The sequence below is a fragment of the Suillus plorans genome, assembly GCF_016647745.1.
Source record: "Suillus plorans strain S12 chromosome Unknown HD556scaffold_1, whole genome shotgun sequence".
Taxonomy (NCBI): domain Eukaryota; kingdom Fungi; phylum Basidiomycota; class Agaricomycetes; order Boletales; family Suillaceae; genus Suillus; species Suillus plorans.
In genome coordinates, this window is record NW_024537385.1 from 244,745 (window position 1) to 269,172 (window position 24,428).

The 24,428-nt window shown below is 49.2% G+C and overlaps 7 protein-coding genes across 7 annotated transcripts; 4 read left to right on the forward strand and 3 right to left on the reverse strand.

Annotated features, from left to right (window-relative positions):
- Positions 1-518: 518 nt before the first annotated feature.
- On the forward strand, positions 519-1,962 carry HD556DRAFT_1316001 (aminotransferase; the record flags this gene model as incomplete). The annotated part of the gene is made up of 6 exons (XM_041301137.1): positions 519-602; positions 656-730; positions 786-1,022; positions 1,078-1,182; positions 1,216-1,546; positions 1,598-1,962. The coding sequence occupies 6 exons, from the start codon at positions 519-521 to the stop codon at positions 1,960-1,962; spliced, it is 1,197 nt and encodes a 398-aa protein (XP_041167488.1).
- Positions 1,963-3,772: 1,810 nt separating this feature from the next.
- HD556DRAFT_1316048 (MFS general substrate transporter) lies at positions 3,773-6,113 on the forward strand. Its single transcript, XM_041301138.1, has 10 exons — positions 3,773-4,003; positions 4,059-4,125; positions 4,179-4,312; positions 4,363-4,469; positions 4,516-5,030; positions 5,095-5,208; positions 5,261-5,352; positions 5,402-5,535; positions 5,583-5,715; positions 5,765-6,113. Exons 1-10 carry the CDS (start codon positions 3,875-3,877, stop codon positions 5,909-5,911), a joined length of 1,572 nt encoding a protein of 523 aa, XP_041167489.1. The 5' UTR covers positions 3,773-3,874; the 3' UTR covers positions 5,912-6,113.
- Positions 6,114-6,403: 290 nt separating this feature from the next.
- Positions 6,404-9,690, reverse strand: HD556DRAFT_1316055 (uncharacterized protein; the record flags this gene model as incomplete). The annotated part of the gene is made up of 2 exons (XM_041301139.1): positions 6,404-8,278; positions 8,306-9,690. Coding segments are annotated over 2 exons (2,706 nt in total), but the record flags the coding sequence as incomplete, so codon positions are not given.
- Positions 9,691-9,756: 66 nt separating this feature from the next.
- On the reverse strand, positions 9,757-10,296 carry HD556DRAFT_1223603 (uncharacterized protein; the record flags this gene model as incomplete). The annotated part of the gene is made up of 1 exon (XM_041296898.1): positions 9,757-10,296. A coding segment is annotated over one exon (540 nt), but the record flags the coding sequence as incomplete, so codon positions are not given.
- A 3,363-nt stretch (positions 10,297-13,659) lies between these two features.
- HD556DRAFT_1516024 (Alpha/Beta hydrolase protein) lies at positions 13,660-15,387 on the forward strand. Its single transcript, XM_041309071.1, has 3 exons — positions 13,660-13,892; positions 13,941-14,114; positions 14,164-15,387. The coding sequence occupies exons 1-3, from the start codon at positions 13,708-13,710 to the stop codon at positions 15,176-15,178; spliced, it is 1,374 nt and encodes a 457-aa protein (XP_041167492.1). The 5' UTR covers positions 13,660-13,707; the 3' UTR covers positions 15,179-15,387.
- Positions 15,384-17,641, forward strand: HD556DRAFT_1516025 (uncharacterized protein; the record flags this gene model as incomplete). The annotated part of the gene is made up of 12 exons (XM_041309072.1): positions 15,384-15,671; positions 15,722-15,794; positions 15,848-15,885; positions 15,935-15,982; positions 16,039-16,209; positions 16,257-16,436; positions 16,489-16,638; positions 16,691-16,846; positions 16,905-17,065; positions 17,112-17,160; positions 17,210-17,345; positions 17,382-17,641. The coding sequence occupies exons 1-12, from the start codon at positions 15,537-15,539 to the stop codon at positions 17,639-17,641; spliced, it is 1,557 nt and encodes a 518-aa protein (XP_041167493.1). The 5' UTR covers positions 15,384-15,536.
- Positions 17,632-23,595, reverse strand: HD556DRAFT_1280599 (uncharacterized protein). Its single transcript, XM_041299291.1, has 6 exons — positions 23,087-23,595; positions 22,049-23,037; positions 21,135-21,998; positions 18,103-21,082; positions 17,922-18,050; positions 17,632-17,868 (listed from the first exon to the last, which is right to left on the reverse strand). The coding sequence occupies exons 1-6, from the start codon at positions 23,446-23,448 to the stop codon at positions 17,733-17,735; spliced, it is 5,460 nt and encodes a 1,819-aa protein (XP_041167494.1). The 5' UTR covers positions 23,449-23,595; the 3' UTR covers positions 17,632-17,732.
- Positions 23,596-24,428: the final 833 nt, after the last annotated feature.

A 24,428-nucleotide genomic window follows, 5' to 3' on the forward strand; every position in this document is an offset into this window, starting at 1 on the left:
TACGTTGATACAAGATCGAAGTATGATGCCGATATCACTCGGCACAGTGTCAGTACTGTTGTAGGAAAATATCTGCACCTCATGGAGAGCATCCGACGTGGCACAAGCCAACGAGTCGTGTAGACGTTCGGATTAGGATCTGCCAGCGGCCTCTCGCGCTCACCAAGTGCCCATTGGTCACATGAATATCGCATCATGTCCACAGTTAGGTCTTCGTGACCATTCGAGGACGCTGGTCTTGGCCATGACGCATAATCTCTCTGATAGCATGAGTGACTTCGAGACTCATTGGGACTAGAGGTGCTGGCGTACAAAGCTGGGGAGTACCAGGGGTCTTGCCTTGGGTCGCATGCATGGACGATCTCCGATCCGATCATACATTTATAGTTCGAGACTTTTGTGAGGTGACGTTGATCGAGTCATTATTCTTGTCAGATATTCCTAGTCATGCTGTCAGTGTACTTATAAGAATATGGGTCGAACTGATCCCGCCTATTTTCCCTTTGGTCACAATAGCCATGGGTAACAGAAACAGCGTCGCTTCTCCTGCCTCGGGCCAAACGAGAGACTCTGCCAACCCGGGAAGCCCTGCTGCACTCGATGTGAGTGTGTCGCCTGCTGAACGTACTCATGTGTAACTCCAACGCTGTTGCAGGCATCTAAGCTGAGTATGACGCTCGCAAAGACATTGAAGCCCCTGCAGTCCATCGAGACATTACGTTTCGGCCAGGTGAGCAAGTACTCCTGACAACCATATTCATGTCGCTCAACGATAATGATACCAGTCATTCTCGGACCACATGATCGTTGCAACTTATGATCCTGAAATGGGGTGGTCCGCGCCTGAGGTCAAGCCCTATGGGCCCATTACACTTGATCCTCAATGCTCGTGTTTCCAGTACGGCGGAAATGTGTTTGAGGGTATGAAAGCTTACCTGGGGCCTGACGGTAAGGCACGTTTGTTCCGCCCAGATATGAACATGCGTCGAATGGAGAAGTCTTGTGCACGTCTTGCTCTTCCCGTGAGTACCATGACGTTCATGCAAGGAGTGTCTCTGACTTCGTTGCTCCATGCAGCCCATCGACGGAGATGTCGTTTTAGAACTTATAAAGCGTCTTGTGAATGTTGAAAGGCGCTGGATACCCAAAGAATCGGGATATAGTTTGTATATCCGTCCTACTGTCATTGCAACCCGCCCAGGTTCGTGAAATAAGTTGATGATGTACAAGCATTCACCTGATTGGAATGTAGGTCTGGGAGTTACGGCGTCTGACCATGCGATGCTTTACATTCTTGCATCGCCAACTGGGCCATACTTTTCGAAGCCTGTTTCTCTTCTTGCAGTCAGTGAAAATGTGCGCGCGTGGCCGGGTGGAACTGGAGGACACAAAGTTGCTGGCAACTACTCGCCCGGATTCCTACCCCAACGCGCTGCTGCAGAGAAAGGCTATGATCAAATCCTTTGGCTGTTCGGTGATGACAGAAGAGTCACAGAGGCTGGAGCGATGAACTTCTTCGTTGTAGTCAAGAGGGATGATGAGGACGGTGAGTTTGAATTGGACATGGTTTTATATATAAATGAATTATTGGTTGAAGGCGTGGACCTTATCACGGCCCCTCTGGACGGTACTATTCTACCTGGAGTGACTAGAGCATCATGTCTTGCCCTTGCAAACGATCCAGAATTCCACAAAGAAATCTCAGTGCGCTTACACCCACAAGAAATGGTGTATACCATGAGTGACCTCGCCAAATGGTCGTCCGAGGGCAAACTGCTTGAAGCATTAGCCATAGGCACAGCGGTCATTGTTGGACCCTGCAATAGAATTGGGTTTGAGGGTAAGGACATCGTAATTCCTGGGGATGAGATGGGCCCAATTGGCACTGCAATCCGGAAAAAGATTCTTGATATCCAGGAGGGTAGGACAGAGTGGAAAGGATGGGGCGTCGTGTGCACTTAGACTATGACATGTTCAATACATACACAACTTTGTTAATGCTGACGCGCCTGCTAAAATGGGTAATACCACACACATGATGCTAGATCTGGAAGGTGGTCCGTGCGCAGACCAGTTAGCCTTTATAAACCCTCGCTCCGCATTTTATTTCTTCATCTCTTGTGCTCGGGCATGTACTGTCGCCAGTGAGGTCTTTACCGAGGCACAGTCTTTTGCTGATTGCAAATTACACATCCGAACCCGTCTGTTAGCTTCGGCTTCCAGCAATTTTTGCAAACCCCTTCGCTGTGATACTTTTGTTTGCAAAAACGGAGTGGAGCGAATTCAAGAACCTGCGCCTAGTGGATGTAGTCTCTACCAATGTACTTGATGTTATTATTTTGTCAATGCACAGAATATCTTTTCATATGACAAGCTTGAACATAAGTTGGTGCCACATAACTTCGTTGCAACACTTGAGGTTAGGTCTCGTCAACAGCTCTGATGGCATCTAAACGCAATACATAGCATGTACCGAGCGCCTTCGAGGTCACATGCACATCCCGTCCCATTATAATACTGTGTTCATGCTCTGCGGCCTTATGTGTCCTTCAGTAAGATAGCGCAGCGCATGAAACTTGCAAGGTCGACAAATGAGATATGTTGGAGTGTTGGAGCTTCGACGAGTGCTAGTGATCCAGGGCTAGGTGGCAGCATGGCCGATAGAAACTCCGACTGAAAGGCCCAGCTAGTTCAGACTAGGCTGTCCAGTCCTTGTCCGTCCCAGCCAGCTCTACGAATTCAATAATACGTAGTGTGCAGCTGCCACATTTGCAGATCTGAATTTTGGTCGGTCCGTCTGCAAGTGTTTCATTGCAAGTGTCCCGGCCAATATTCCTATCTACCCACTTTGATGATAATTCGTTGACTCACAATTCCGACTAGGGCCGAACTCGCTTCAACTCCCTAGCCAGATTCAGACGAAGGAATACAGTTCCTTCTGATAAATCTCCCTCTCGTAACGCGTTACAACAGAATACCAATCAGAGGACAGTCCTGGTGAGAAAGTTATATCTCTTATATACCACCACATGACAATATGTGCAGAGCATTCCCTTTATCTTCATCGCTATAAGCAATATATTGCGACGTAAACGCCCTGCAATCAACGTAACGCACCCCAAAAGACTCGTCGGTTCCCTGATAATCGACATGTGGTCTTATTCTTGAGGCTGGTGCACACTTAGTAAGTTGATAATAGAATGTACGTCCTGTATGGACAGATAACAGGGTCGACTCATGACTTGGATGGTTTTCTCTTATAGAAATCCTGGATGATTGCGATCCTGAAGGTCACAGCTGTAACTCAAGCTGGTCGTTTATGGGTCTTACTCGCAGTGTGGCTATCCGATAGCCAGAATGAAGACAAGGTTCTATAGGCTATAGCCGCGCCACTCGATCGGCCACGTTGTCCGACACACTAACACTATAGTTAGGGTTATTTTTGATCAACGGCGCCGGTAAAACCATATGCGCTTTTGTCGCCCGCTTCATTGCTGAATTATCTATGTTATCATGTACTCTCATACAATCCCAAGCTTCAGTTCCCGCATCGGATAACCTTTTACGTTATGGCAGAAAGCCAGAGTGAGACTCTGTCGCCTACGGAAATTGAGAGTATTACAGTATAACGCTCGACGTCACTCTCCGTACGTACTCACCCTTTTCTTTTACATATGCGATCACTCCTCGTTGCACGCCTCATACTCACGTTCACCTTTTATTCTCCGTCTCAATCAGCGTATTAATTCTTCTCCCCTAAACTAGTCACCCTCAATCTTTTGAACCGAGACTGAGGTGAGCTCTCTCATTTACGGTTCTACGGACACCTTGACTATTTCTCGTGCCTAGTCCGAGCGTCTTTATTTGAGATAGTATGAAATCCCAGGATACAAACACCCAAACGTATCTTTCGAGTCCAAAATCGTCAAATGAACCTATCAAGCTCGATATAGAGCATGCAGTGGTTAAGGATGATCCTCGAATATGGTCAGACACGAAAAAGGTGCGTCCTTCCCTTTTGTTTTTGTAACTACAGGCTGATAGATCACATCGTACAGAACGTTGTAGTGTTCATCATATCTGGAGCATCGGTGATCACAGGTTTGTGCGCGAATATACAAAACCGTGAGTTGTTTCCTTGATACCATTGCAATATCGGCTGAACAGCCGGAGGATAGCTGCCAATGCTCAAATTGAACAACAGCTACACACCAGTAGTGGGGACATCAGCCTGAGTCTGTCTCTTTCCATTCTCATTCAAGGCAGTTTTCCTATGATTTGGAGCGCAATTAGCGAGATAAAGGGCCGCAAGGTTTGGATTTCTGTGTCCTGAGTGCCACTTGTTAATATCGCCGAGCTCAGATGGTGTACCTTTTCTCCTTAGTACTGTTTACACTCGGATCGGTGATCGTGGCCGTATCCAGAACCATCGGTTTTGTGATCAGTATGCGTGTTCTGCAAAGCATAGGGTAGGGAAGTCGCTCAGTCCCTTAATTCCTTGCTCACATGGAGTAGGGCAAGCGCAGTTCTCACTATTGGAGCTACCACTCTGGCTGATATATACGAGCCGCATCAACGAGGAAAAATGATGGGTATATACTATTCTGCACCTCTCGTCGGTCCCTCATTGGGGTCGATTATCGGTGGTGCACTCACACAGGGCCTCGGCTGGCGGGCGATTTTCTGGTTCCTAGCCATCTGGGGAGGTTTAATGTTTTTGGCATTCCTTTTCTTATTCAAGGACACCTTCCGGAAGGAAAGGAGTATGACGTACCAAGATGTATTGAAGAGGAGGCTCCGAGAACAACAGTCGTCGGAAGTAAAGGACGGCTCGAGAAATATCTCAGAGAAGGAATTACAAGTGAATGACGAAGACCAGACGAGTTCGAACGATATTGAAGCACAGCCGACGGTCATACCAGCATCAGCCGTCAGAGAAGTACAGCTGTCCATTGCTGATGTCAACCCTTTCCCTCCATACCTATCGATCATCAGCCGTAAGAACAACATTGCTATCTTGACAGCATCCGGTGAGTACCCTCGGTGGTCCTTGCTGAAGTTGTTTCAAAGAAATCTGATGCCCTCTTGCGCCAGGTTTAGTTTATGCCTTTGGCTTTAGCATCATGTATACATGCGCAAGAACATTGTCTATGTATTATAATTACGACGCTTTGAAGACCGGCCTCGTCTTACTTTCCTATGGTATTGGTAGGCGAATCACAAGCAAACAACGAGCACTTCCCTGACGCATCTATCCCAGGCTCTATATCCGGCAGCATGTTAGGTGGACGTTGGTCCGATCGGACACTTGCTCGGTTAAAGGCCGCAAACGGAGGGATCAGCTTTCCAGAGGTGACCTACTGTCTTCAGCTCAACCTGTCTCTAACGCGAATTCGTGCAGATGCGCCTCGAGAGTACAAAAGTCGCCATGGTGTGGCTACCTCTTTCTGTGATTGGATACGGTTGGGTGTGCCAAGAACGGGTCAACGTCGCTGCGATGTGCGTGATGCTCTTCCTCGCAGGATTCCTATCCATGTATGTTTCTTTCCTTTCATACCGTCTTCTGCTCTCATCCGCAATAGATGGATCTATGCGAGCACGCTGGCATACATTGTCGATGCAAACACTGGTCGCTCATCGACGGCAGTAGCAGCCAACGGTTCTTTCCGTGGTCTGTTTGCTTTTGTTGCTACTGAGATCGCTGTGCCTCTACAAGTGAGTCGACGTCATGATTGCTTGTGGAACGGATCTGAGGTTGGTTTAGGATAGTATTGGCGACGGTGGTTTGTATACCCTCTGGGCGGGGTTGATGGTCATTACTAATTGTATTATCTTACTGGTGTTGTACAAAGGCAGGAAGTGGAGAGAAGCTAGTGCTGAGCGAGAGAAGCGGAAGCTGGATGACAAGTAGATGATCATCATGGCTTCCGAAGTTCAGATCATAGATGAGTATAGATGATACTAACTATAACCATAACATTACTGTGTCACTGGCAGCATAGAATTAAGGCTCGTCTGCCGTCAATTCAAGTTGATGCATGTACAATAATCGGTGTCGCGTAGTCGACTGTCATCGATATCAAATTCATTAATATAGCGACGTTGTTAGTGTTTGAGTTGAGAGCCACTCTAGGCCAGTGACTCTATGATCGTCCACACAGCAGTATTGAAATTGAACGTGCTGATCGATATATATCCTCGGGTCGGGCTTGATCCAATGATGTCAAACTTCCTAGCTAAAGCCAACACACGGCGCCCTATTCCCAAAGCTCACGAACACAATATTGACTTGTGAAGGTGAATCATGAATGCTAGATCTTAGCCGTGCGATGAATTCGAAACACCAGACTGCGGCGTCTGAATGTTCTGGCCAGATCGTTCTTTGTATGCGAAGTTGCGAGTCTTTACTCAACAGCCTGTACATTAATTACAGCGCCAGACTCGGCACTATGCCCAAAACGTTTCAACGAGTAAGCTCGGCGATGAAGACAATGACTCCTATTTGATTCAAAGACCGATAGAAAATCTCTGCTAAGAAACTGAAGGTGAGGGCTTTCAAATGGCTCATTTATACACTCCTTGTAGACTATAGTATATTTTGAACGAGCAGTTCAATGACATATATAATCGAACGACTGATCGTACATTTGGTAAACCTCTTTTCATATATACTTCGCGATGGGTTTCGCAACTGGGAATGTTAACACCGACGTTCGAACGTTCAATATTCAACATAAATTCTGAAAATACACAAACGACGTGAAGGAAATATCTATGCGAAATAACAAGACAGCAAGACATCCAGTGCACAAATTCGACAGTTTCAAACCAGCGACTAAGATGACTCTGTAGCTTCAATGAGGTGTTCCTTTGTGCGCAGGTCAGCTGCTGGGTACACAAAAATCATTGAGAACACACCTGTGCAAGTTTCTGTCCTTCCGATAACACAAGCAGGCAGGAACACAAGCCCTTCAAGCACCACTGCCTTTCAAGCCAGGAGAGGAGGTGGCGATCCCAGAAGAGCTTGAATGCAAGGTTGAGCTTGTGGTCTATTGGACTCAAAGCTCGCGAGAGATGGAAGACCCAGTTTTGGCATGCGTACTTCAGAGCGTCAGAAGATGATTGACTTCGCTCACGTGCTTTGGTTGCGAAAATTGTGAACGTGGTCATAGTGTGGAGAACCTCGATGTCTGGACAATCTTGTAGGGATACAGAGGTGGAATGATATTGGGGCTTTAAGGCCAGGAACGCCGGAAACATCAAGAAATCTGGTAAGTTCTTAAACTCCTGGATTGCTTGAACAGCTGGGGGTAAATGCAACTGTGGGATAATTGCGTGTCCGCTGATTGTTTCCAACGTGTTAGAGAAGTCTTCCATCGTCACCCAGACAGACGCCGCAGGGGTTAACTGCCATTCTTGACCATGGGGGGTCTGTAGCCACTCTCGTCCTCTCTCGGTCTGCAGCCACTCTCGTCCGCCCATAGTCTGCAGCCACATTCGCCCATCCAGGGTCAGCAGCCACTTTTTCCCACTCTTCGTCTGTAGCCATTCTTGACCATGTTCAGTCTGCAGCCCACCTGGGGTCCGCAGCCACTTTTGTCCGCCCGGAGTATGCAGCCATTCTCGCCCTCCTGGGGCGAGGAGCCACTCTTGCGCGTAATTGGTGAGTAACCACTCGTGGCCACTCTGGGTCAGGAGCCATTCTCGCCCGTGAGAGGTGTCCAGCCATGCAAGCCCGATTGGAGTCTGCAGTTCATTTAGGATCTGTAGGCGGTCGTGCACACTCTGGGTCTCCAGCCATCCCCTCCCATATTGTGTCTTTAGCCACTGCCTCCCGCTCGGTGTCTCCAGCCACTGCCTCCCAATCTTTGTTTCCAGCCACTGCCTCCCGTTCCCTGTCTTCAGCCACTGCCTCCTGCTTGGTGTCTTCAGCCACTCCCTCCCGCTCGATGTCTTCAGCCACTCCCTCCTGCTCGATGTCTTCAGCCACTCCCACCCCCTCCATGTCTTCAGCCACTGCCTCCCGTTTGGTGTCTCCAGCCAATCCCCCCCGCTTGGTGTCTCCAGCCACTCTCCCTCGCTCAGTGTCTTCAGCCACTCCCCCCCTCTCGGTGTCTCCAGCCACTGCCTCCCACTTGATGTCTCCAACCACTTCCTCCCACTCTGTGTCTTCAGCCATTGCCTCCCACTTGATGTCTCCAGCCACTGCGTCCCGCTTGGTGTCTCCAGCCACTCCTGCCTGCTTGGTGTCTCCAGCCACTCCTGCCTGCTTGGTGTCTCCAGCCACTCCCCCATGCTTGATGTCCCCATCCACTTCTCCGGCCACTCGCTGCTGATCAGTATCTTCAGGCACCAGCCGATTAGTGTCTTCAGCCACTCCCTGCTGATCTGTATCAGTATCTTCAGGCACCCGCCGATTAGTGGCAGGCACCCGCCGATTAGTGGCGGGAACCCGCCAATTAGTAGCAGGCGCCCGCCGATTAGTATCAGCCACTCCCCCTCGCTTGGTGTCTTCAGCTCCTCGTCGCTTGATGTGTTCAGCCACCGCCTCCCGCTCGGTGTCTCTAGCCACCCCCTTCCGCTTGGTGTCACCAACCACTCCCTCCCACTCTGTATCTTCAGCCATTGCCTCCCGCTTGGTGTCTCCAGCCACCGCCTCCCGCTTGGTGTTGCCAGCCACTCCCCGCCGCTTGGTGTTGCCAGCCACTCCCCGCCGCTCGGTGTCTTCAGCCACTCTCCTACACTTCGAGTCTGCAGCCACGCACGTCCGTCCAAAGTCCTTAGCCAAGACTGTAGACCAGACCCAGGAGCTCCCTGAAGCCATAACAGGCCCATGAGAACCTGCAGCGGCTCTGGTGGCTCGACGATGAAGGCTAATGATTGTTGCAAGTTCCGGGGGTCATGGCGTTGCATAGCCTGATTCTGCGACTTCAATTCTGAGAGCGCATCCATGAGAGTAGTGCGTTCTGGAATGTCTTGGATCATCAAGCGAAAAGAGGAGGAAGCGAGTAGGGAATGTGGTGCTGTGATGGGTTGTAATCCAAGGAGGCTGCAGTTTGAGAAGTCTGAAACATAGTCCCGAATGGACGAGTGGTAGATATTCACGGGATGGCTGCTGTCAGCGGGAATATCCATGAAAGACCGTAGCTGGATCAGTGCGGTCGCGACATCTCTGCCTTGACCTGGGCCAAGGAGCTTCGAGATCTGTGAGATCGGCAGAGGGTCTGCAAGGGCAGCAACAATAGACAAGTGCTGGTATGCCCGGCTGGGGTCCGAACAGGTGGCAAGGATACGGTTGTATAACTCATACACTTCCGTCCCAGGTAGCAGTTCATTGGTTAGCTCGAGCATGAGCTCAAGGCGATCCCGGGGGTCGTTGTATCCGTCGTCGACAAACTTCATCATTGTAGATGCCACAATAAAACGTCTGCCAGCTCGGTTCGCCAGCCGCACAAGTTCATCCACAGTGGGCTGAGGGAAATCAGGATGTCGACTTTGTAACTCCGTGAAGGAATGCTGTAAGAAGATATAGATGTCATTGTCGACATCTTCGCCGTCTAACGAAATGGTGCGAGAAATGCCCTCCCCAGAAGTGTTCACCGGTATCTCGTATACTAGTGTGCGTACTTTTTCAATGGCTTTACGGATATGCTCCTCTAAGCGACTAGTGAGCAGAATGTGGATCACGGGAAGTTCAGGATCACGAAGAACTTCCCCAAGGAGGGAGATGAGGTCGCGGACAGTTTCAGGTCTGCATTCATCGAGGGCATCGATGACAAAGACCGGAGGTGGACAGTCGCGTAAACTGAGTTGCAGGTGCAAGAGAGGTTGGCGAAATAACGCCTTCATCTGGTTGCGAAGAGACTCGCTGGATTTTAGAACTGCAGGATTCTCGCGGATAGCTCTGTTCACGTCGTTCCTGACGCTGGGAAAATTACTCGCAAGCTGGTAAGCAAGCGTCGCAAAGAAATGTCCAGTCGTGCTGCGTTCCGTGGAATTGCGCGAGAAAAAGAATGTCCCCGCGAGCCTTGTTTCAATTTTCGTATTCTGTGTTATTTTCAAATTTTTCATTCTTTCAGCTACAGTGAATGCCACGGCAGACTTTCCGACGCCTGCCGTGCCATGCAGCCAAATGATTTGACTCTTATCTCGCTTGTCTAACAATCCGTGGATGAATTTGAGATGGTCCACTCGGGTCCCTTCCAAACATTTCGGATGGGGCTGGCGTTCAGGGGAGTCATATTCAGCGCTCAGGACAGCGACCTGGGACAGCTTCTCCCAAGTTCCTTCGGCCATTGATAGAAGCTCGCCAAGAACTGTTATTCATGTCAGAGAGCTAGAGAGGTAAAGAGGGAAGGATATGTTTACATCAATGCCAGTCACTTATCAACGGATATTGATGATAGAATGTGACACGAGACGGGAAGTTGGAATGCTGGAACTGCATTTGAAATCAAAAGGGTTAAGTAGCAAAACGATCGAGCAATGGAGATGTCAACGTTTAGAAAAGATGTTTGGAGTCTGAGATAGGATGGACGACGATTGGTTGCAATTCTATTCAAAGCTTGATGGATGGTGGTTGTATGCAGTCAAGTTAAAAGTACAAGCGCGCGGATGTTTGGCTGCAGGTCCCAACCCAACTGCCAGGTAGGCACGAGGCTGCACAGGAAGTTACGCCGGTAAGTTATCAAAATCTGACCCGGAAAGTTGGATATGAATTATGAACCATACACGTACCGCACCCGACTCGAACACCATACATATGGAGTCCATGTGCATAATCATATCAACTTTCGCTGTTTTATAATTTACATAACGTTCATCAGTGAACGGACGGATCTCTGAGAAGAACAAGCATCGGTGTAAGCTGGACGCTTACCAACACGCTTATCTTATCGCACGTCATGTGACCTTTCCCCTTATATTCTGCTGCTCTTGTACCGTTTAGACCAGACTCGAGTCTCTTACCTACCATCACATACTCATTAGCACAACGCTCAAAGAACTCACAGTTTCGTCCTGTTACTTTCGCCTGATTAGTTCAGTGTTCCTTGTCGTTCTCCCGGACAAGGTTCCAATCGAGTGCAATTGCGTCCATTACGTCATGCTGTGTTGTTGCGTGTTGTGTCAACACCGCTTCTGCTGCCAGTGAAGACGGAATCTATCTATTGGGTGCGCAACATCACACGTTCTCGAAGACGCTGAGACCTGTCTACAGCGTGCATCAGGAAAAACGGGAAGTGCAACATAGCACAACATAGGCTATATAAATCATTATCAGCAGGTTTCAACTTTCGACCTTGAACACCTGTGGGAAATTTTCATCCAGGTTATAGTGCGCAGGGTAAAACAGTCTCAAGTATAATAATATATCCCTCATACCAGCAATTCATGGCGATACCCACCTATAACTCATTCAATGGCATTAGATCTGTATCGGTACCATTTTCCAGGCCAAATCGAACTATTTTGACCTATCTAAAGACCTGAATTTCCTTTCGACTTCTATCTTTTCTCGTCTCGAAAAGTGCCGTTTTTTCGAAAGACCTCAAAACACAACGATACATTCTATAGGTTCTATTTTCTTCGATCTATATCGACACGTATCTACCTCTTTCTTGTCGATTTTCACTGGGGCTGAGCGATCATACACAACTTTTCCTCTATTAAAATTGTTCGACAGCATGGCTGATTGTGTGCCTGACGTAGATGTAGCTCCTCTGTTTCAAAAGAGAAGTCAAGAAATTTCCTTCAAAAAGCAAAGCAAGTACCTCTCACGAGAGGGGATATCAAATCAACATCAAACTTGGCACGGCCATAGAAGTATATAAAGAACTAACACTACACAAGGGACCCAGCACCGGAACTAGCATAAACTCAGTCCATCTTCACATCCGACAGCGGGTGAGCGCTTGTCCCTTTTCAGCTATCAATGCATCATCATCGTGAGTAAGCAAGTACCCTACCAGCATGACTCCTTCCTCCTTGTGTCCCCACCACATCACAGGCGACCACTCGTCTATGAGGTTGGCGAGCGTTTGAAGGTGGCCATATGCAGTTGGTTGGAGTTCCAGATCTGCAAGAATGTGTGAAAATGTTGTACCAATTTGCATGGGCAGTAAGTGCGAACCTGGGCGGTGTATATGTATATCGGTAAATATCTTATGTTCTCGTCAGTGGCTGAGACAGATGAAAGCCCAAACATCCGGTCTGTGATCGTCAGGGATAGTGTTCAATAACACTGACAGCAAAATACTGGACATGGATGACTCGCGCAGGAAAGGCTTCGCGAGGAAAGGCACGAGACAGTGAAAATCGGCTTCAGCGGGCTCGCTGCCACTCTAAGTCCTTTCTTTCCGGTAGCACATCTCTACTGTGTTTCGTCTCGAATGACATTCACGACGAGCTCCGAGAAATGCAGCCCAAGCGTCAATATTTGTTCCCTGAACGACTGCAATGTTGACAAAGAGCAGAATCCACCCCTCAAGACCAACACTTGGCATATAATACGTGATGTAATTCCACTGCCCATTCTGAAGGAGTGGCCACGTTTGTAGGGTCAGCGGATTAGAGGAAAAATACGAGTTGTGGAAGTAGTCCCAATATACATGACGAGTGCGGCCCATCCAGCACATGCTGCAACGATCACCCAAAGAGAAATGACAACTTTCCGAATGCTAGGCTGAGCATGCCACACAGAGGGCCGTGTCTCTGTTGGCTTCGTGAGACATCCACATGTGTCTAGGTCAGACACGACTTGAACATGCCACTCCGACAAGGGCATACCTACGACTCGTCAGACTGAGGTCGCAGAGGTCGGTTCTAGCATTGACAGTGGATTCCGCATCAGATATTGTCGAGTCAAAGTTCTGGTGACCCAGAAGTGCGCTATATACAAGAAGGCTGGATGGATGTCAATTTTCTTCTGGCGGTTTAGAAGAAGCTGACATCATTATGGGAGGCAGAGACAAGAAGGCCAGCGCATTATAGACGCGCAGATTGAATATATTTCACTTATGACCATGGCGTTTCACGATGGAAGAGCACGGTCACGTTAATATGTATCCTGTGCACCGTTGATTTACATCGCATCGCAGTGCGGTAGTACTGAAAGTGCACGCAATGTCAGGATGGTGATCGATTGATCAGTCAAGGCTAACCTCTTTGTAATGTACTACACACATATCCGTGCACGGACTGGCTGCTGTCTGTTAATCAAGAGAAATAATAACAAGAATGAGCTCGAGCTCGGCGTCCTGAAATGATAGAGTTCTGATTGCCGAGTCCCAATCGAGGTGTGATGTGCATGTGATGAGTGTGAGTGATGTGTGGCCTATTACGCTAAGTGAAATTGATGTTAGTACGGACCGTCCCTAACGTTGAAACAACATATGGGAGACCTGACTTGCAGACCAGGAGTACTTCTGTGAATCTCGATGATGTGACCGCCTGGACGCGACTCTGGGAGCATGGATATACGTATAAGAAATCAGAGCACGCTCGAATCCATGGCTCGTTCGGATGACAAGCACTGGGAAGTTCCAGTGACTACTAGTAGCAGTCAGTGTAATTACATAATGCGCACTCACCATTTGGGAACACCGGCAGTTGCCGCAGCGTCGGTGGCGCAGACGCCCGAATTTACCATTATTTGGAAATCACAGAAAACGTCCATGGCGTATATTGACCTTGCTTCGTGGCAAGGTTATGTCTCTTCCTGCAGCTTTGGTCGACCAGAACGTCTGTATTGTTCCATCGTTCACTCTTGAGAATGGGAGGATATTGCGGGAGGTCCCGGTCGCCTACAAGACTTGGGGCAAGTTGAATGACGTTAGGGACAACGTTATGATCATTTGCCACGCATTCACTGGCAGCGCAGATGTAGAAGATTGGTGAGATTTTTTGACACTTCATTTCGGGAAAATTCTTATGTATTCCAGGTGGGGCCCTCTTATCGGACACGGGAAGGCCTTCGACCCCAATCGATTTTTCATTTTCTGTGCCAATGTTATGGGCTCACCATATGGATCGGCTTCTCCTGTAACAACTAATCCAGCTACGGGAAAACCTTATGGTCCAGAATTCCCTCAGACAACGATACGCGATGACGTGCGGTGGGTAGTCTTCCAATATCCTGAATGGTTTCTGATCTGATTCATGCAGACTGCATAAACTCGTCCTTGATAATTTGGGAGTTTCCAATGTCGCTGTAGTCATTGGAGGCTCCATGGGTGGAATGGCCGTTCTTGAATGGCCTCTGTGCACCCCCCCAGGTTATGTCCGTCATATAATTCCTCTGGCTACTTCCGCGCGGCACTCCGCTTGGTGTATCAGTTGGGGAGAGGCACAACGCCAAAGCATTTATAGCGATCCGCTTTACGACGATGGATACTACGACACACAACCTTCAACTGGTTTAGCTGCTGCAAGAATGGCCGCACTTCTAACTTATCGATCGCGTGATTCTTTCGAGACTCGCTTTGGACGTCGCCCTCAAGCTACTCCTGTCCCGGAGTCTACCACTGTCACACCTTCTTTTATTACATTTACTGATAAGGACCTCGCTGCTCATAACGAGGGTCACAAAAAAGCGACCCGCACACGCCCCCAAACTCGAACCTCAACCGCATCATCTCCGCCCCATTCTCCAACAGAAGGGCCGAACAGCATGGAGCCTAACTCACCCCCTCCACTTTTTTCAGTGCAATCGTACTTGCGTTATCAGGGCGCGAAATTCGTGGCGCGCTTTGATGCTAATTGCTACATCCATATTACCCGCAAGTTGGATACGCATGATATTGCTCGAGGACGGACTTCCATTCTCGAAGACCCTCTATCACCGACAGCACAATCAACCGCTCTTGCTGCTGTCATTGCAACCCTCCCTCCGCGTGCATTGGTGATCAGCGTCGAAACGGACGGCTTGTTCACTCCTTCTGAACAAAAGGAGCTTGTAACACACATACCCGATGCAGAACTTGTAGTCATCCCATCGCCTGATGGCCATGACGGCTTCCTCCTTGAATTCGAGCAGATCAACACGCATATTCTTAGATTCCTCAGGAGGGAGTTTCCAGATTTATATGAGAAAGATGAGGAGGATGTTCCTGAGGGGGACTTCGCAATCAAGAAGACGAGCCTGTTTGGAGAGGCAGAGGCAGATATTACAAGGTGGTAGGGGTCGCGCAACCGATTCATGTCTCGTGAGGGAGAAGTGTCTAAACTGTTCTCCGGTGTTCTGGGTAAAGCAATAGATGGGGGCATGTCCACTAGCCCCAGATACCATCAATACAAGTCGAATACACGCATTAGGTATCATGATGTATAGGTTTAAGAGAAACCTTTGTGATCATATATGCATATGGTGTGTGTTTGATTGTGGCCAATACATTAGTGCAAGGCCGTCATGATTAATTAGTGGCAGTTGTTCAATCTTTGACCCGTACCGGCTCGAGTTCATTGCTGCTTCTACTGCACATTTGCACTCAGTATCGATTGAAGTGCCTGGTTCAATAACACAACATAACATCTCAAACATGGTTCTCTTGAGATTTGCACCATCTCCTACTGGTGCTCTTCACCTCGGTGGACTTAGAACCGCTCTTTACAACCATCTGTTCGCCAAAAAACACGGAGGCAAATGGATTCTCAGAATAGAAGACACAGACGCGGTCAGTTCCATGTTTTCTCTCATCTCTGCAAAATCTCATCTACGACCCAGGTGAGATATGTACCAACTGCGGTGGACGACATTAAGAATGCATTGACATGGGCTGGTCTTCCGCATGACTTTGGTAAGCTGTATGCCACATTCTGGCTCAAAGCAACTCAAATAATCTTCATCTAGGTCCTGGAGTGGATGGTCCACATGGGCCGTATTTCCAAGTTGGTGTCTCACAATTTATTGCACGCCCCGTATACTGAGCTCCACCAGTCAGAGCGGCTCGACCTTTACCATTCCTACACACGCAGGCTCCTAGACGTCCGTCTTGTGCTCATTACTTATCTCTTCTTTCTTTAACAATTGCCAATTCATAGTCTGGTCATGCATACCGGTGCTTTTGCTCTCCCGACAAACTTGCTGCTACTCGCGAGAAGCTTGCGCGCACAGGGTCAAATGCTACGTATGACAAGTCCTGCCTCCATCTCACGGAGGAAGAAGTTGCACGCAGAGTACGTGCTGGGGAGAAGTCCATCGTCAGACTGAATGTGAGTACATCTACTGTGCTGTTAAACCGCATGCTTACGAGCGACAGGATGACAACCTCCCAGACCGTGCTTCACCCACCGATATCGTCTTCGGTCTCCTGAGGGATGCACATGCCTCACTTCCAACAGACCCTGTTCTTTTGAAATCTGATCTGTTCCCCACGTACCATTTGGCGTCTGTTGTTGACGACCATGAAATGGATATCACGCATGTTCTCCGTGGAGAGGTAGGTGTCCATACCTCCGTGATACGACGTCCTTTAATTCCATGCATCCCAGGAATGGCTGCCTTCACTACCGCTGCACCTCGATCTATATTCGTGTTTGGGTCTCGAACCCCCTCAGTTTGCGCATCTACCCATCCTCTTGAACCCGAATGGAACAAAAATGTCAAAGCGCAATGGAGATGTGTCTGTCTTAGATTTCATGGTACGTCACTTTCATCATCCACGAACTTTGATTTGAACGCCATTTTCTATAGCGCCGTGGTTGGGAACCGGAAGGTGTTCTAAATTGGCTTGCACTAGCTGGTTGGGGCGTTCACCATGAAAATGGGCGCCCTTCCCCACCCGGAACGCCCTCGACTCAACCTCCCGACAGTACAACCCTCATGACGCTCCCAGAACTCATCGACCAAGTGCGTTATCACTATTTCATGAGTTCTTGGCGTGTTCTACAACAGGTCTATTCTACAGTTTGATTTATCTTCCGTCACACATCGCAGGAATGTTCTTGATCCTGCAAAGCTTGCATATCTTAACAAACATCACCTCATGCGGAGCTGGCAGACCGAACAAGGTATTGCCTTCCAGGCAAGACGAGTACACGATGTTGTCAAGGCTGCTTTCCCTCACAGGTAGTTCATCTATTCATTTATGCCCTTGTTAACCCGGTGTTTCTAGTCCATACACAAATGTGGAGTACATCACGCGTGTGATCAGCGTCTTGCAGGTGAGCATGCTTTACCTACTGGATGAACGTACAACTACAGTGCTTGCAGGGTCGCATAACAAATCTTCATGATGTTCCAACACTCGCTCCGTTCTTTTTCGTGGAACCGGATTATGAATTGCCCGAAGCGCGTTCCGTGAAGCGAGGACTATCAGCTGATGACTACGGCAAGTCACGCACTGTCAGTAATCAACATTACTGATCGCTTTGCGTCATTATAGACCATGTCGTGCGACGAGTTATCCTACAACTCGAGTCTTCATCACCATCGACTCAATCTGACATTGCAGTTTTCTTGCACGATGCGTGCGAGAAAACAGGCCTGAAATCCAAGGTCTTCATGACGGCTTTGAGGCACGCGCTATCTGGGATGAAAGCGGGACCCAGCCTTCCTGAGATTATCGATGTTCTTGGTACTGAACGGACAGCGCAAAGGCTGAAATTGGCGCTCTCAGTGCACAAAACTAGCGATTCGAAATAAATATAATCGAATTTCTAATTGTCCATTTGCGCTACTTGTATACAGATGATATGTGATGCACAGGCTTGCTAAAACTACGGGACACTAATAATTAAAGTGTTTCCCATCCCCCACTGTCGACCGTGCTCTCAAGTTTACGAGCAACAGCAGTTGGAATACCATGGTTAAGCCACGTTTTGCGGACTTCTTCCCATCTAGCTGGGTGTATATATTGACGACGACCACGTCTGTACGCCGCAGTTGAGCATTCAATTGAAATTAACCGGCAGAACAGACTGACCTCATTGAGACATCGACCTCACCATGAACATCAAGGTAAGGGGACTGTGCAAATGTCCCGTTGCTGGCGTATAAATAAAGTAGAGAGCATCGTTTCACGACGAAATAAACACCGATAGCACCACCGCAACTGCAACCACAGGGAATCAGCGTCATGTCATAGTATGACTTGGAGGACTCACTCTCGTGTATGCATGTTACACTCCCCCCTGAGTCCTAACTCGTCTTGACAGCAGTGACTCGCCATACAGCATGTTACTCCGCAGATCAAACAGATTGCAGCATCCGTCGGAACGGTGTTGCATCGGTGACATTTCATCACCTTGTCTCGTTCACCAAAAAGGTTATCGAGGATGAGTGGCAGACGGGCGATCCCGTATACAGCTGCGTAGTCCAGTACGACGCCACAGTTGAGTTGCGAGGCAGCATGCGAGTGGCCGTAGTGGGCGCACCATCCGGAGAGTGCGTTTTGAAGCGTATCTTGGTTTGGGAGGTCTGCCAAGGGAGGAATGCCAAGGGTAGCGAGTAGACGCTTGTACTCATTGACATTAGAGGCACCTAGTAATGGAGTCGGGAATGTAAGCGGGACAACGGAGCGACACAGGATTGCTGCCCGTCTGAGGAATGGAAGAGTAAACGCGTAAAGCATCTTCTCGATGCGAGCTTCACCAAACGCATCAAAGACTAGCGTGGCAGTGTGCTCGAAGACGGGTGAATGTCGCACGACCGACATGAAGAACATACGGACGTCACCGAAGATATCAGCATGGGCACGAGTAGCGGGCTGCTGGAAAGCGCTGTACGTCCTAGCCTTGTTGAGAACATACACCATACCAATGACTGTGCGAGCCAAACAGGCATAGTAGCACAAGATCAAGACATGCTGCAACATCTCGGGAGCCACTGCGGCGGTTTCGATGAGTACGGTGAATGGGTCGCGTAAGAGCAAGGGATACGAGAAGGAGGTCAGTGATGTTCGGCTCCACTCTGGGAGTAACCGTTTGATTATGGCTTGTTTGACTGACTCCCGGCCACCATCTGGCCGACCGTCCAGTTCAAGAGCGGATAGTCTTGTCAAGCTGGCAAGTAACCCGCGGATCATTCTACTTTGCGTATCCGATAATGACAGCGAATCCGCCACAATGCCTCCGGAGGAGTCAGTCCCACGAGCAGCAACCTCGATAGCGGAAATTGTGTATCCGACAAGGTCTTCCGGAAGATACATTCCTGCACCTCTTTCTCCTACTTCTGGTTCAGGTCGCTCGCGAAGATGACGCGTTTGTTGCGAGACCATTCTTGATGACAACATGAGGGTGTCGAGCATCTTCGTCGAAGCCACTGCTTCTGGTTTGCGCACGGCTGCGCCATAACCAGGATCTTGCGCGCTCCAGAACACAAACTCGCCCGTCCCACTCCTGAACTGCAGGCCATCCATGACGCTGTCTGGTTTTGACTTCAAGACGCTTATCCCCGCAGCTCGAATCCAGTCTGGGAAGGGGATGCGGCTCGCAGGAGCATTGTTGGGATGAAGAACGGGGAGAAGAACATTACCCAAGCTCTTACAAAGTGGGCAGATGTACTCCTTGCGCTGGATGTTTTCAGGATGGTTTCTCGTCGCGTGTGAGCGGTGCCGCTGGCGAACGGAAGAATTGTAGACTTGGAAACAGTCGAGGTGCATCATGTGGCCACACACAGATGCGTGGAGCCCGAAACGAGTGTACTGTGCAGGGAAGCCATCGAAGTTGGGCGAGCTTGCGGTGTCGAGCTCCTCAGCATTAGTTGGGGGGAAAGTGGTGTCGCGCGGATTCGCTCGATCGAGCGACTGAGGCATTGTCATAAGCTCGTTGAGATATTGACTGTGGCTGTCTGGGTGTTTCCTGAGCAACCGGCTGGACTGTACGAGCCCCAGAGAGCCGAACGCTTTGGCCTCATTGAGATCTTCCTGGCAGACGATGCAAGTGCCATACGAGGAAAGTTCATCAGATGTCTCATCCATATCCTGATCATTTTCCTCTTCCTCTTCCTCGAAATTGAGCGAGAAACTTGCTTGTTGAGCTTTCATCTCTGCCATAATGGCTTCTTGGCGTGCCTTAGCTGCACGCTTCTTGACACCCTCAACATCAGGTGTTGGGGCAGCAGGGCTCAGGACCTCGCGAGGAGGCTGCACCCCTTCCGGAACATGTTTGGAAATCTCTGTCAGAACCCAATCGATGCGGCTCTTGTAGGGTTTGTATTTTTCATCATGTTCCATGGCGCATATGATGTCGGCGAGTTTCTTTTCTTCTGCAAAGGGTTTGATAACAGAGACATGACTGAAGACAGAAGGTCGTTCTACAAGCGCTAGCATGATGAGCTGGAATGTTTGGTCGAGTATAGCTTCGGCGGAGGGCGGGGCCGTCCCCGCACTATTAGTGAGCGAAATCACGTTATATATGGCATAGAACATGACCTGAAGAAGCGCTTCAGACTCCAGGACGGACGGGAGTATCGAAAACGGGCCGGATGTGATGGTCAACGGCTTCGGGACGATGACTGGGTCTTTCACACCTGTCTTCTTCCGAAGTCTGTTCTTGAGGATGACCTCTACTTCCTCACGCTTATTCCGCGTGTAGTGGAAGGTGAATGGATCCACCTCATCATAAGCCTCATCCTTGAGCTCATACACGCCGGTGTCAGTTGTCGACTCAGGGGCGCGGAAATGAGATACGTCCTTGAGGACGCGCTCGAAAGATACATCATCCACCATCCTCTCAGAGACGCGCTTGGCAAGATCAGTGAATGAACTTGGCCCCGCCGCGAGTGCGTGCACGATCTCGCGACGGATGGCACACTGAAATGGGAGCTTCGTGGCGCTGGCTCTCTCGCCAAGAATAGTTATAAGGACGTAGAGAAGCTCCTCGACCATGCTCAGAAGATGGGCGCCTTCATAAGGGGACTTCTCGACTTCACCACGGAAGAACGAGAGGAGGCCGAAACGGTCGAGGATGGAGACAATGATGATATTTGGATCGAGGATGATGAGAGATGACTGAAGGATGAACAGGTCTTGGTCGTAACAGAGCTCGCGAAGCATGAAATCGCGGTAGTGCAGAAGCTGGCCACGAATAGGGAAGCCGTTGCGAACCCATAATCCTGCCCTGATCTGGGCAATCATGGCGAGCACTGCGAAAACACAGTTAGACAAGCTACAATATTGATGATGAACACATTTTACCTCGTAAAGGGAAATCAATTAATGTGAGGATGGCACCCTCATTGAAGGGGCGCAAAAACAAGTCCCGGACGCCAGACACCCCAATCTCCTTCAATGACTCCTCTGACAAAATATCAACATGCTTTAACAGATCTGCAAGGAGCCAGTGAAGGGAGTGATGAAAGCTGACCCATCCTTCCAGCACGTTGAAATCGACGATCTGGTACTGTGCATCACCAAACTCGACCTCGTGCAACATCGGCTTTGAAAACTTTTCCTTGTCAAGCCTATCTGTCGAGAGAGTACACACGGCGAGGATCTCCCGCACGACAGTTGTGATCGCTCCTACAAGCTGCGTTGGGTTCGCAAATGCGAAGGCTTCACCGTAGACCTTGATGACACGGGAAAGCGAAAGTGTTACGTTGAACACACTGATCCACACATCCGTCTCATACTCGACGTGACTCGAGGCAACGCGCTTGTTTGGGTTGATACACATGAAGACCTGGCATACCTTGACAAACTTGCGTATGAAGGCTGGGTTACGAGCGATGAGCTGTTGGACAGGCCGGTTGTGACAGAGATACCGGAGATCGCTGAAGACGGGCATGAAGCGTTTGCTTCTGAATGGGGGGCTTTCGACGTCTATGTCTTGTTGGGCAGGAGCCGTGGTGAGGATGTGCTTGTCCGCAATGTGATTGGTGAAGAAGTTGACAATGATGTCGAGCAGACGTGTCATGAGATCGTGTTGAGAAACGATATGCAGGGCAACGGATGGTGCAGTGAAAAGTTGGAGGGCGAAATACTTTATGGATGTTTCTGCTTCACGGTCAACCAGAAGATAAGCGTCAGCGACACGGTGGTAGGTGCTGGCAAAGTGGGACGCTGCAATACGTCAAAATGTGCTTATGACAATGAGCAACGTTGTAGCATACCAATGGCAATTTTATGGGGATGCGAAAGTATCAAGATCGATGCATAAATTGCTTTCAAATGTATCCGGGGCTTCTTCCACAGTCGAGTATGATAGACGAATAACCAATCAATACGGCATGGACGCGCCAGATCTGCAGCAAGATTTGGGACCTGGGGACCAGGAGTGAAGAACGTGTTCTCCCGCCGTCTCGGCGACAAAAGCTCGGCAGCGATGATTTCTTTGATTATCAGGGTATCCGCCCCCAGCCGGCTTCGAGTGAGATCAAGCAGCCACTCAATGATGACACAAGCAACCTGCTCGCGAAAGGTATCATATGCACGACGGATCGTGACACCGAGTTCAATTTTTGTCATCAAATGTGCTGCTTCAAGGAGCCGGGGGACGTCGCCGTTGATGTCGATTATTTCCCGGCCCACATCGTCAATAGAGTACGCCATTATGCTTGCCGTCTTCCTATCATGGCCAGTGGTCTCGGATATAAGCTTGATGACCTCATCAAATGAGTGCTTGTCGTCATTCCAAATGATGATGGCGTATTGGTCCTTTTGCATAGGATCTGCTGAGGGCTGCAATCGTAGGTCAGCCTCATGCGAAGGCACTGTCGCTTCATCCGGGGAGTAGTCCAGGGTGTCAAGGATGAAGTCGAGTGCATATGCAATAGTGCGACTCATGAGATCACGTAGGTCGGGCGGGATGGCGACTCTATATGGATAATCCTCAACGAATGGAATCTCCTCAGATATAGAACGCTGTGAGGCTCGAGGAGTGGCATCAACTGCGTTCAAGGACTGTTCAATCTGCGCTTGGACATGGGGAGCAGGTGGGTGAAAAGGACATGAGATAGGTTTACGCCAGGCCTCGATGTCTCCGCAATCGCAACAGCCCCCGGCTTGTTGAGCAACGAAGAAGCTGACGTTATGATCTGAATGATCACTGGAATGAAAACAGCGGCTACAGAGGACGCAACTATCATCGAGGGCGCAGTCTCTGAAGGGGTATTGTGAATGATTGACAGGATAGCAAGCGGGTTACTGACTTGCAACGAAAACAACTCTCTCCCTTGCTGAAGATATGGCCACACGGCCTTCCAGGAACAATCGGATCCTCTGAACCGGCACCAGCAAACCCCAAATCTGCTTGAACGCTACTGAGAGTAGCGTGCATGGGGAGGCTGGAATTGGATAACGGGAGGAAGAGATGTGAATACGGTCCCCAAAATGCATCGTAAAGCTCTGATAGAACCTCTGCACGGGTTGCAGGAGAGAATATATACTTTCGTGAACTTGGCATTGTTTCGAGGGCGTAGCGGAGTTGTGAAAGAGGATCTGATGGTCTGTCGCGAGGATTCATAGTCACTGGATGCCTGGAAGTGTTGAACAACGATATAAAACTCGACATTTCAGTTTAACATGGACTTTCAATTGATCCAAAATCAGACAGACACAGGTAGAAGATTACAGTGATAGAGGGTCTGAGATTCGTGCCAGAGGTTGGCGGCAGTAGCACATTATAGGTTATATTTTAATATTTTAATATTATTAATCGTTATCTACCGTGGAAAGGGGCTCTATACTTTGTAGGCAGTTGTGAATAAAAAAATATTGATCGTAAGCAGATAATTTGTTTGAGCGCAAGGCCCGTACGGTCGACCTCGCCCCGATAGTGACACTAATGACCCCCAACCCGCAAAAATGAGCCAAGGTGTGCTGCCATTCCCACATCATCAGTGAATGCAATGCAGCGAAGTGACCCTTGAAGAGCCGCAAAGCGACGGATAGAGATGAGGCTAGATGAGGATACAGTGAGTAACAGAAATAGTAAGGTATTCGCATGAGCGTAAGTGCGGACATCTCCAGTGTGTCAATACAGACATCCGCGTCAATGCAAGCATCTAGTAATACGTCAGTACAGGCATCCGCATCAACGCAGGCATCCAGGTACGTGAGGGCATCTGCGTTCATGAGGATGTGGGAACCGAGCCCACATGCGCACGGCAGCAGGTGCTGGCAAGGATGGTACTCTTATCCGCCATTGGCAGGCGTCATGGTGACTGGGTGGATGATTCCTCCCCTTATCAGCTTCTCTGGTAAGAAACTTGATGAGTTCACAACGACGAACTTCCTACACGAGTAAGCTTGACAGAGCAGTGCTATAGCTGCACCTTCGGGTGCTCTCTACCTTGGCCAGCCATGTGTTGTACAGCCGCTGCACACCTTGTACTCCCGTTACTAGTACCGCCGACCCTGTCTCACCTGTCAAACGTTCTGCCTTCGAGTTGGAACTTGGCAGTCAAGATACATATAGAAGACCGGCCCCTCAGAAAGAGGTTGACATTCACCTCAGTGGGCTTTATTTATGCACAACGGAAGTTCGAACAG